General features: G+C 49.7%; 1 protein-coding gene across 1 annotated transcript in view; it reads right to left on the bottom strand.

Annotated features, from left to right (window-relative positions):
• Positions 1–12567, bottom strand: part of LOC142849091 (multidrug resistance-associated protein 1-like) — a 100161-nt gene that overhangs the window by 30051 nt on the left and 57543 nt on the right. Inside the window, exons 13-18 of the mRNA XM_075971195.1 lie at positions 10119–10265; positions 8913–9000; positions 6769–6844; positions 4867–4993; positions 2946–3122; positions 272–439 (exon numbers count right to left, since the gene is read on the bottom strand). Coding sequence (XP_075827310.1) covers positions 272–439; positions 2946–3122; positions 4867–4993; positions 6769–6844; positions 8913–9000; positions 10119–10265 — 783 coding nt within the window. The remainder of the gene's footprint in view (positions 1–271; positions 440–2945; positions 3123–4866; positions 4994–6768; positions 6845–8912; positions 9001–10118; positions 10266–12567) is intronic.

Here is a 12567-nt window from a genome sequence, read left to right as displayed (position 1 = left end):
TCACCTCCTGCATCCCTGCCCTGTTTGAGCTCCTGTCCTGGCTTCCTTCAGTGATGAATAACGATGCTGAACGCAAGCCAAATCAACCTTTTCCTCCAGAACTTACTTTTTAGCCATGGTGTTTGGTCACAGCAACAGAAACCCTAACTAAAACACATACATATTGTGCACACGTGAGCACACACACACAAAGCATGAAGGCAAGCCCAAGAATTGAGGACTTGTCCAGAGCGGCACTGCCAATTAACTGAATCCTGGTCCTGGAAGATACCTTGTTCTTCAGGAGGCCCATGGGACCAACCACCTTCTCAAAGATGTGCTTCCCAACATGTGCATCCACAGCCGAGAGGGGGTCGTCGAAGAGGTAGATGTCGGAGTTACAGTACACAGCTCGGGCCAGGCTCACACGCTGCTTCTGGCCCCCTGACAAGTTCACACCCTAGGAAGACAGTGAGGAGAGTGGCCATCTTGGGATCCTGAACAATCCTAAGGGACCCCAGAACCATACAAAACAAGAGTGGGGACAGAAGAGCTGCTGAGTGGGGTGCCTGACCCCCAACAAATGCTCAGAGAAGGGAAGCAGACAGTTGTGTCTGCTGGCATAGGTCTATTGGCCCAGCTACTCAGAGGCTGAGGCAGGAGGATGGCAAGTTCAAGACCAACCTAGGCAACATCTCAAGTGAAACATAAAAAGAGCGCTGAGGATGCAGCTCAGACCAAGTGCCTGGCTGCACAATGGTCTGGGTCTGGTCTCCAGTGCCACGAGAAAGAGGAGGTGGCGGCAGCTCATGACAGCCTACAGAAGCATCTGTAGAAGACACAGTGGGTGTGGCAAAGATACTACTTTTTGTGTACCTGTTATATTCTTGCACTGCAGATGACATCACTGCTGTTAGCAGCCAATCTGTGGTGCGCTTCACTCTGAGCTGCTATTCCTATTGCAGCCTCACAGAGAAGCTGACTGCTGCCAGAGTGCTGAGACCCAGCCAGTAGTGTGGAGGCAGGGTTCAGCACTGAGCAGCAGCAGTGACCACCACCATGACCACGTGACCACAACAGCGACCACCACCATGGCCACATGACACCTACTGAATAAACTGCCCAAACCTGTAAAGATGGACGCTCCCTTCCTGTGCAGCCTGCCCTGTCTTCCTGTGCTGAGGCTAGCCCTGCGCCTGCCCAGACACACTGTCTTCCTGTGCTGAGGCTGGTCTCAACACACCTATCTTTTCTTTGCAGTGCTAGGGATGAAGCTCGGGGCTTTGCACATACTAGACAAGTGCTCGACCACTAAGGCACACTGTTAGCCATTTTTTGTATTTTATTTTCAGATGGGGTCTTGCTAAGGTGGCCTCAAACTCATGATTCTGCTGCCTCAGCTTCCTGCATTCTGGGATGATGGGTCCAGCTACAAAGGTCCCTTCCAATGGCCCCTGGACACAGCTTACTGACCTGAAGGCAGATGTAGTACCCAAGATTTAGTCAATTCTTGACTCCCTCCAGACTTTGACACTAAAGCTGGAGGGGGACTGTGGCAGAAATTACTGCCAGCCTGGCACCAGAGGGTTAGCAAGTAACTCCCACTGGTCCATACCTGGCCTAGCTCCGGAGTAGGCACACAGTTCTAATCCATCCTATATGTTACAGACACCTTTTGTTGCCCTATGTGAATCTTGTCTGAAAGTTTCCCATGGATACAAAGTCAATGCAAAACTTGGTTTAGAAGGAACCTGGAAAACCATGGTACCTCATGAATCAGGCATTTGCACCTGGTGTTGTATTTTTGGAAACTTCATTCGGTTTGTTTTGAGATATGGAAATCTACTAGCTAAAGTGTAAATATAGGGAAAAGATAAAGATGCTGGGAGGCAAAGGGTAAGGCTTTTCACAGAGACTGAGCCCACTGCAGAGGCTAAGCTTGCTCTCCTGTGTCTCTGACCCCCGTGAACCACACATCACGCTGAGTTATCCACAAGGGAACAGTCCAGCGTCTCCGAGTACTAGATCTCAGCATTTATAAAATGGAGCAAGGCTGATGAGGTCCTGGAGACCCTGGCAATCCTGCCTTGGATCCCACACAATACTTAGACCCTTCAGTTTAGTTAACACCTCCAACCTGTAAAAGACATCATGTATCAAATAAACAAGGTGGATGGATCTTGGCTGGAGACTGGGAGCACACAAATCCAGCTCTCCCGAGAGGTCCCTGTCACTGTGACTGCAGACCTAGCACATACACAGGACAACCACTTGCACAGAACTGGGGGACACACCTAAGGCCCTCTTCAAAAGTGGGAGTGCAACAGGTGGCAAGAGGGACGTAAGAACCTCTGTCTCTTTGCTATGTGACTCAATCACAGGCAAGTCCCCTAACCTCTCTGAGCCTCCCTTTTGTCAGCCGCCCATCAGGGATCACATGAGTTGCTGTTCAGATGACGTAAGTTAAAAATGTTAGCATGGCAGCAGAGTGAAGAAGTGGGTGTCAGCTAGTCCAGAGCTGTTTGCATGGTCACTCACAGACACACCCCCAAGGTGCAATGTTTGCATCGTCACTCACAGACACACCCCCAAGGTGCAATGTTTGCATCGTCACTCACAGACACACCCCCAAGGTGCACTGGATGACTGATGAGGGAATAACCTCTAGTGTCTTGTGCTGTGTTGGGAAAAGCACAGCACACCTTTTTATTTTTAAGAGTCTGAATCACTATTTGAAAGGATGCCACTTGGGAGGCTGTTGACACCTCAACTCAGACCACAGCACCAAGAGCCAGACGGGATAGACCCTTACCAAACCCACAGAGCTTGGCAAAAGGAGCAGAGCCACAGGCTGGAGACAGCAGGTGGAGGACAGCATTTTATGTGAAAGGCTCTGACAAAGTGCATATCTGTTTGTTACACAGCAGCAGCTGACAGTGACATGCTGTACCCATGCCATAACTCACCTTCTCACCAATCTCTGTCCGGTCCCCACTGGGCAAGATTTCCAGATCTGGGAGGAGGGCACAGGCTTCCAGCACTGCTTTGTAGTAGCGTTCCTTCAGGGGATGCCCAAACAAGATGTTCTCGCGGAGAGAGTCGTTCTGAATCCAAGCCTGCTGGGGCACATAGGCCACAGAGCCCTGTGTGGCAGGTAGTGGAGAGGAAAGACAGACAGACTTGATGAAAAGATAATAGCGTACACCTGGCTGCAAAAAGAGTCGGTCACCTAAAACACACAGCAAGGGCAAGAAGAGAAGGGCATTGACCCAGGGGAAATCACAGACAAGGAAGAAATTGAATCCAGTTCTTTCGAGGTACAGAAAGGCTGGCTTGACTGGACATGGGTGACTAGGTGAAGGGGACCAGTTCACAAAGGGCTGATTTCATGCCCACCTTTATCAAAAAAGGCGGTGAAATGCCACAGAGGGTTCTAAAGTAAGGGAACAGAAATCAATGACCTAAATTTGGATCTAAAATTTGAGAAAAATGATTCAATTGCTATTCTAACACTCCAGCTCCTATGAGCCCTAATTGTCAGGACACCCAGTTGTAAACCTCACAAGATATTCAGCTGCAGGCCGTGTCTTCCAAAACATGGGGAAAACTAATGTTTTCAATACACTTTCTGAAATTACCAACTACAAATAGTTCTTGGACTGGAAACATCAGTGCCTGGGATGGTAGGAACCCAGGAATTAAGAAACACAATGCAACATCAATACCCAAACATGATGAGCAATTTCCCTTTGTCAACCCTGTTCATGTTGCCTGTCCACTACTTGGAAGAAAAACAGGACACATTCATAAGCAACAGGTATTTGCCTGGACCCAGAAACTGTCCACTTATGTCTAAAAGGGCACCGAATCAGCAAAGAAAGGATCTGAATTGAAAGCAAACAGTGACTGAAGTCCACATCCCCAAACTTGAGTTCCCAGAAGAGGATGCAGGGGACAGACAGGTCCAGGCTGGCTAAAGTAAAATAGTTGGTGTTTTGTTTTTCTGTTTTGTTTTTCCTCTCTGGCCTCTCCAGAGGCTGCTGTAAGGAACTGATTTGCACAGCAGGCAAAGATCTGAGAGGGGAAAAAGGTGCTCGTGGGAAGGGCTCAAGGGACTTTTTCTTTTAGCAGCCTGTAACGCTTCAAAGTTCAGCTCAGCTCAAGTGTGCTGCACCTCAAATCTCTAATTCCACACTCTTCCCCTCCAGGCCCATTCTAAGAACTCAGCTAACACTAAGGATTCAAACTGTGTTTCGTAGACCAGGCTCTGAGATTATTCTGGCCACATCAATCAGCACTGGTTACATCCTATTTACAGCATGAGACACAAAGATTCAAGAGAAAGAAGCCAGAAGGTTCCATCAACAGAAGCTACAGGGTGAAGTGAGAGTGGAGGAGTTTTCACCCTCCCTCCGTCCTGACATTTTCAGGTAGATGTATCATGGTACTTTGGTTAAATTCACCCTAGTGCCCCTCCCTCCAACAGGCCCCCTTCTGCTTTCCAGCCACACACACACACACACACACACACACACACACACACACACACACACACACACAGGAGTAGTATTCAGTAGGGAAAATGATTAGGGCTGGAGATCACCACATGAAGTGAAATAAGGCAAATTCAGAAGGTGGGAGCCACAAATGCTCTCTCCTCTGCAGCGTATCTGGGTATTCACAGCCTGTTCACTGAGCAGCTACCACACTGCACACTAGACGAAGAGCTGGGTGGGGCAAAGCAAGGAGTGGCTGTCACTGAAACCTTGCCTTCCTAGAGGAGCAGAGAGAATGGAGATGGGGGGCTGCTCCCTTGGACAGTCTGTGAGAGACACTGGGCTGAGCCTTCCTCCCAGACCATCTCTCCCCAGCCTGGCCCCATCCTACCTTGAGAGTCACGTGTCCCTCCACCTTGTCCATCTCAGCCAGCAGGGCTGACAACAGAGATGACTTCCCGCAGCCTACCTGGCCCACCACGGCCACAAGAGCTCCTTCAGGGATGGAGAAGTTGATGCTGCAAGGACACAATGAGGAGCCTGAATCACACAGTCCCCTATGCTCTCCAGCTGCTGAGGGTGGCTGTGAGTCTGTGCGGCAAGGTGGACCATGGCCTGAGGGGCTCAATGTAAATGCATCATGAAGCCTGGCCAACACAGAGCCCAAGGGCTGTCACGCAAGAGATGACAGAGGGCAGTCACCTCTTGGTTTACAACACTGTTCCCAACAACAAACCCCCTTCAGTTGAACTCAAATTCTCAGGCACCTGGGACTGGCTGAGAAAATCCAGAGGACAGAATACCAGGGTGACAGGCCAGGCCTGGAAGAATGTTCAGGACTCTGAGGGGCTGAACTCCCACAACTCAGGAGGCAGATCTCTACAAGTTTGAGGCCAAACTTCACTAAGTTAGTGAAGACTACATAGTGAGGCTCTGCCTAAAACCAAGTGCAGAAACATGAGCTATAAATTCTACAGCTAGACTAGCATGTCTCCTGCAGCTGACAGCTCGGTACACTGGCCTTCATGCTCAGGTGGGGCACACAGGCATCCCAGGCCCCCAGGCAGAGGTCCTTCTGATCCCTGGGCAAACCACATGCATCAACTACTCAATTCTTTTGTGTAGGCAAACATGTGAGTGGGTTAGAGGGCAAGTCAGGTGTTTCTCGGGTGCATCCACCTTGTTTTTAGAGACAGAGTCTCTCACTGGCTATTGGTCCTGTTTCTGCCTCCCCAGTGCTGGGAGGACATGGGTGTCAGCATGCTAAGCTTTTGCCACACGGGTTGAGGGCCACATTCATGCCTTTGCACACTGAGTAATCTCACTAGCCCCTAGACCACTCACGGCTATTGAGTCTTTTGTGCTGCACTGTGAGGGGCAGGGACATGGGACCACCCTGTGCAGGGCACCCAGGGAGGCAGCTCCTCCCTTCTTCCAAGGGAGACCAGGATATTCTTACAGGCTAAGGGGAGGCAAAGGTTAAACATAAAAGGTTGGGGATTCAAAGTGGCAGGTGAAAGGACCAGGGACCCTGAGTGCCAGGATGTGGGGAGTGCAGTACAGGCACAGGAAAGAGATACTACAAAAGAATCAGGCAGGATTTAAGTCAGTCCTAAGGAAGATCTTACACCCTGAGTAGTTAGAAGTAGAAAGGAAGTTTCTGTCTCTGAAGAGTCTGCTCTGTGATTGATAAAATACAGCAGGCAAACTGCCACGTCAGAAAAGAATTGTTCAGGGCACAAAGGACAAAAATGGCTCAGAAAAAGTCCCCTTGGCCTTGTATTTTGGATTCCTTAAGGAGATTAGATCACTAAGCAAGCACAGTCACAGTGAATGAGAGGCACAAAAGAGGTGTCCAGGGAATAGGGACAGGGCAGGTATGTTATAGACAGATAAGGGCATTGCTAAGACAGGAACGCTTCAACAGGGACCCGGCCTGGACACCAGAATACCCTGTGCCTCCATGCACTGTCACTGGCTCAGAGAGAAGCACCAAGCCCAATCTGGGCCAATAGGAGGTATGCAGGAAGTCTGAGCATGGGGCAACTCAGATTAACAGCAGAGTTCTGCGGGCTCCTGAGGTCTTCTCAATTCCCCAAACCCCAATTCTTGTGACCCAGAAGCATGACTTCCTGTCACAATCAGAAGCGACACCTATACCAAGAACCTTCTGAGTTGTTCCTCACAACAGCCCAAGCAGTTGTAATTGAACCCTTTTCCAGATGGGTAAACTGAGGCTCAGAAAGACAAAAGTTAGAGTCACAGAGGTGGGGAGTCTGCCTCCCAGGCTTACCCATTCAATGTGGGAGATTCACCCCTAGCCCATGTGAACGTTCCATTCTTCACAGTGATGCTATTCATCCCCCCACCTAGAAAACATCAGAAACAATATGTTAGGAATCACGCATGGCAACAGGCACACATTCAGATGTCCTGCTCTGGTCTCCTGCAGAAGCCGAGGACCCTCACTGGTTACTCAGTGCTTGAGGTCACCCTCCTTGACCTCAGACTGGAAGTGGAAGGAAAAAAGAGTTGTACCCTCATGTAAACCTCCCTCCACCAAGGTAACTACCATCACACCCATCAACACACTCCAGGTTCTAGGCTGTCGTTTAGTTTAAAGCTAGAGCCTTTACCCTGCAACTCTTGGATTCTAGGACAGCTTTGCTTTTTGCTCCCCTCCCTTAGCCATTCCACCCTGCCCGCCTCCCAGAAGGTCAATCTTTCTACAACTTCGGGGACAATCAACTGAAAAAACAATCTAGGGGAAACCTGCTAGGGAACAGGAAGGTGTGGGAGAGGGGACTTGTACAATGCCTACACTATAAGGTTCGAATTCCTGATGGTTCTGCCCTGCTCCATTGACTGTCTCCCCTTGTTTTCCTTTTACTTCTGTCTTCTTTTTTTTTAAGTCCACGAATTAACAGCCACCTTTAAAGTTGCCAGAAACACTTCTGAGGTAAGTTCCATAGACAAAACCCCCTGGTAAGAGGAGGTTGTTAGTTAAATTAAACTACCTGCAGCTCCCCAAGAGGTGGGAGCTGCACCCTCACAGAAGAGGAAGTAGGCTGTGCCTCTCCAAGAACCAGCCCGAAGCTGCAGCAGTCACACTGCACAGACAGACAAGGCTGCACGGTAATTGACACCCAGAAGCAGGACTGGCCCTGACTCAGTGGCACTTGCAGAGAATTGCGCAGCTTGGCTGTAGGAGCTCTGATGGCTGTCTTGGCTTGGGAGTCCACAGTGTTCCCACACCCAAAGAGCCTGAGGACAGCGGAAAACTGAACAGCAGAGTTCCAGCACCTGCTCGGACTACAGTTCTCAAAAAGGGACAAGGAGATACGTGGCAATGCCTGGAGACAATTTTGCCTGTCACACTGGGATAACTGCTATGATATGTGGTAGGGAGATGTCAGGCACACTACTCAGCACCCACAGGCTGTCCTCAACAAGAACTGTGAGCCTCAAGCACCCACTGATAACCTTCAAAGGACAGCAGTCACCGGTGATACGCCCACTAGGCTCCTGGCACTACATACACCTCACCATCGATGGCCAGACACTGTCTTCATTCCTGTTTACTGGGCTCTGAGCCAGAGGGTATAAGTTTGAACCCCAGTGCTATCACTTCCCAGCTGGACAGTCTCTCTGAGCCTGCTGGTGGCACCACCCTGGACCACTGCAGTAGTGGGCACATGCACAAAGAGGCCTGAGAACAAGGGCTGAGAGTAGAGCAGGTACTCGGGAAATCTCAGCCCCAAACTTACCTGCTGGGTGCCCAGGCTGAGCCTGGCTCCTACTCTAAGGCTCTACACTGTGTGTTCAAACTATATAAACACACCAGAAAAGGTTCACCACTGCTGGAGCCACCAGCAGTAACTGCAAAGATCCCAGCTCAGGGGCCAGCCAGAAAAATCAACTAGTCTATGAAATAAATCCAGTGGTAAAAATCCATAAGATACCTGGCTGGGCCTAATGGCACAGTCTTGCACACCTAGCTGTTCAGGAGGCTAAAGATCAAATATTTGGCCAGTCTAGGCAACTTAAACCCTGTCTCAAAAAGTAAAAAGTAGACAGAGGCTCAATAGTAGAGCACTTGCCTAGCTATGTGTGAAGTCCTGTGTTTAATCCCTAGCAATAAATTAATCAATCAATTAAAAACATCCAATGAAAGATCCAATGAGGAAAACGAAATTCTGAATGCACAGACACAGGCAGAAGCAGAAACTGGGCTACTCCTCACCTAAGAAGAACCAATGCCCTGGTTGAAAAGCCCAAAGTTCTCAATCACAGTGAAGGAGGGCAAGGACAAGAAAACAGCAAAGCCTCTTCCTGTCCCCTCTGCTGAGGCCTAGCCCGCCCAGGGTCTTGTAGGCAAAGCCAGGTCCTGGAGGGGCCAGGATAAGGACTCAAAGTGGGTAGAGGAAAGGCACCCACCATCCTTGACGGGCCACCGCTCGATGCTGTCTGGTTCCAGCTCCTCGTGAGACAGAAAGATCCTGAGACGTTTGAGGGAGACGCTGGCCTGGAGAAGCAAACACAGGGTGTGTCACCCTAACACCTGCCAGCCTGCACCTGGTGCCCACAGGAGTCAGCATATGAAGGGCATACTGCCTCATGCAGGGGGACTTGGGAAGGAAGAACCTCAACGCTGGCAGTTTGACTTCAACAAATTACTGAGTTCTGGGACCTAATTATGGACAGACAACACGTGATGCAGTGCATATGGGCAAAAGGTGTAAGTTTGCTTAAAAATCCTTCAGTTCAGGCCAAGCGGTGGTAGTGCACAGCTTTAATCCCACCATTGGGGAGGCAGAGGCAGGCAGATCTCTGTGAGTTCAAGGCCAGGCTGGTCTACAGAGTTAGTTCCAGGACAGCAAGGCTCTTACACAGAGAAACCGTGTCTCAAAAAAAAAAATCAAAGAAAAAGAAATCCTTCAGTTCAGAAGAGGGATAGATGGAAAGAGAAAGAGGGAAAGGGAGAGACATCCTCAGAGATTCCAAAGAGTGGATCAGGACACAAACGCAGAATATGAAATTGAAGAAGCAGGCTAAGACCTGTGTTTTTTAAATATCAGCTAAAAGAGGCCATAGGAACATAGAATATTCCAGAAAGATTCTCTGAGATTAAAAGGTAAGTCTTGAGGTAAAAATCCATACCTCCTAATCCCAGAACTTCTGAGGCCAAGATGTAAAGAATATGAATTCCAAGCCAGCCTGGGCTAGAGTTGAACTCTAGGCCAACCTAGGCTACAAAGCCAGGCATTCTGTTTCTTTCTCAGGGTGGAATCAAATGACTGCAGACTGCTGAAACAGGAGCTGTGCTGGGACCCCACTGGGTCCTCCACAACACAGCAACATGAGCTACTTGAAAAGGCTACTCAGTCAGTCAATCAGGGGGGCAGTTTGGGTCCAAATGACACTGAGGAATCTGTGTGTACCATGGCCCTGAGTCTCCATTCCCCTCCTGGCTCCCTGTCACCCACACACCTGCACAATTTTGCTAATGACCATGCTGACAGCTCCCATGCCCACTCCTGGTCCCCACTGTCCCCTACACGTCTGCATGATGCTACTGACGACCATGGGAGGATTCTGAGAGCCCCGGTGTTACCCTTCCAGCCCCCTCTGTCCAATACACACCTGCACAATGCTGCTGATGACCATGGGCAGGATGTTGAGTGGGAAGCGCAAGATATTGAACAGGGCTAGGGACACGAAGGCTTTCTTTGCATCTAGGATGTTGTTCTTATCCACTGTCACATAGACAGCAAAGGTCGACAGAGCCACCTGCAAACAGAGCAAAGCATTGAATGAAGAAGTCATGGCTGCACCATCCCCAGAAGGGGAATTCAGTCAAGTCACACCTCTCCTTGAGGCTTAAAAGGTAAAAAGCCCAAGAAGGGTGCAAAGGGGCAGGTGCAGAGGCAGCATTCCTGTATCATAAAGAATGAACCAGAGCCAAGCAGCAGTGGCGCACGCCTTTAATCCCAGCACTCGGGAGGCAGAGTCTGGCGGATCTCTGTGAGTCTGAGGCCAGCCTGGTCTACAGAGCTAGTTCCAGGACAGGCTCCAAAGCCACAGAGAAACCCTGTCACAAAAAAAATAAATAAATAAAAATAAAAAAAATAAAAATAAATGAACCAGAAGGATGGATAATCAGGAGCCAAACACCTGGTCACTGTGGTTAAGTATTCCTGGCATGCAGGTGGCCCTGGAGTCCATTCCTAACAGCACAAAACTGCAGCTCAGGGAGTAAAGAGCACTCGTGGCCTGCATGAAGCTCTGAGCTCACCCCAGCACTGCATGAACCAGCTAGAGTGGAGCATATCTGCAATTCCAGCACTGGAGAGGAGCCAGGAGTGAAGCTTGATTAATAAAAACTCAGAGACAGAAATTGGGGTTCACCCTGAAGATCAGAAAAGCAAAACAGCCACTGGAGGATCAGAAACATAAGGTATCCCCAGCTACAGAGGGAGTTCAAGGCCAGCCTGGGTTATAACAGACCCAGTTTCAAAAACAACGAAAGTCAGAAGTCCCAGCAGTGAGGATGGAGTCTGGCAGACTGGTCACACTTCAAGAACAGTTGGTAGTGTCTTTTGGTAGTTAACTTCATTCTTTGTCTGGAGAAAGAAAAGTCCTGAACAATCCCAGAGAGTGACTTGGCTCAACAGGGGATAAGTACCTGATGACTATGAATCCCCATGTCCTGCCTTTGCTGCTCAGAGAGGAGACATCCTGGTGCCATCTAATAGGTAGCCACAGGGTCCCTTGGGGGGAGGGGTCCTCGAGGACATAACTACCAAAAGCAATTCGGAAAAGCATATATATGGCAGAGAGACAAGCCTGGTCCTGGAGCTACAAAAGGCTGGGCATAACCTGAGCAGGAGCAGCCATGCACATCTACGCCATCTCAATGCCTAGGGACAGGTCTGTCCTGTCCCTTTAAGAGACAAGCCCCACTCCCTCTGCTTCAGGCCTGAGCTCTCTTCCTTTCCGAAAGAGGTGGCTGCTGCCCTGGTTCCTCTCCTCCCCTCTCTCTGGTTCGTTCTCTCTCTCTCTCTCTCTCTCTCTCTCTCTCTCTCTCTCTCTCTCTCTCTCTCTCTCTCCCCTTTCCCCTTCCATAACCCACTAAATAAATATTCCACCTCTCTCTGCATAGTGTGACTATGGGTCTGTCTCTCCGTGCCTAGGACCCGCTGGCCCTCATGGTCTGCTGGCCACTCAGGGGCTCCCTTCTGGGACCCAGCTGCCTTATGGCCTGCCACAGTCTCAGGACCCGCTACCCACCACCACTCGGGGAACTGCAGTGTGGTCTCATGGCCCGCTGCCCACTGCCACCACTTGGGGGCAGCGCAGCGTTTTTATTTAAACCATTACACTAGGAGCCAGTGGCCCTATTCACCCAGAGCACATCAACTGTGTGGCCCAATATAAGGCGTGGAGTTGACACACCTACAAAGAGTGCCAAGGCAAGTGCTAGGTGCAAATCCTATAGGGTCACCTGGTTTATTTCACCTTACACTCTTGGCCAGGTCCCTTTGGCCATGTTCACAAGGACTCCATCCCTGCCAGTGAAGAACCAAAGTTCCTCCATTTTTGTCCTCCACCTCCATCTTGTATCTTGTGTAAGCTATTTCCTATAAAACATTCCAGTCCTCAGAAATGGCTGGGGCAAAAGTAACAGGGGAGTCGTCTTAAGGGTACAGATAACCGCAGGCAGAAAGTCCCCACCTGAAGGTCAGCTGATAAGAAAACTTGACAAGCAACAGGCGTGGTTGGAAAATAAAATTTGTGAAAAGCCCCTAGACACAGTCAATCAGGACTGAACCCATCACCACACCCTGCTAATGTAACTTTTCTGGGGTTTAGCTTTAAATAATGCCCTCTAGAAGGGCGGGTACCTCCTCTTGCTGCTGCTGCTGGGGCACCAGTTGCTTTGATGAGGTCCCTGCTGGCTTATATTGTGCACACAATAAACCTTGCTTTTGCATTTCAGTAAATCAGTCTCCCTGGTGATCTTTTGGGGTCCCCACAGACTGGGCATAACGTCCAGAAGCTTGGGTCTGATGCAACCAGTAAAGAGACCTGC

Source organism: Microtus pennsylvanicus, chromosome 4 (genome assembly GCF_037038515.1).
Source record: "Microtus pennsylvanicus isolate mMicPen1 chromosome 4, mMicPen1.hap1, whole genome shotgun sequence".
Classification (NCBI taxonomy): domain Eukaryota; kingdom Metazoa; phylum Chordata; class Mammalia; order Rodentia; family Cricetidae; genus Microtus; species Microtus pennsylvanicus.
The sequence above is the reverse complement of the archived record's forward strand: the minus strand, read 5'-3'. Positions and strand labels throughout refer to the sequence as shown.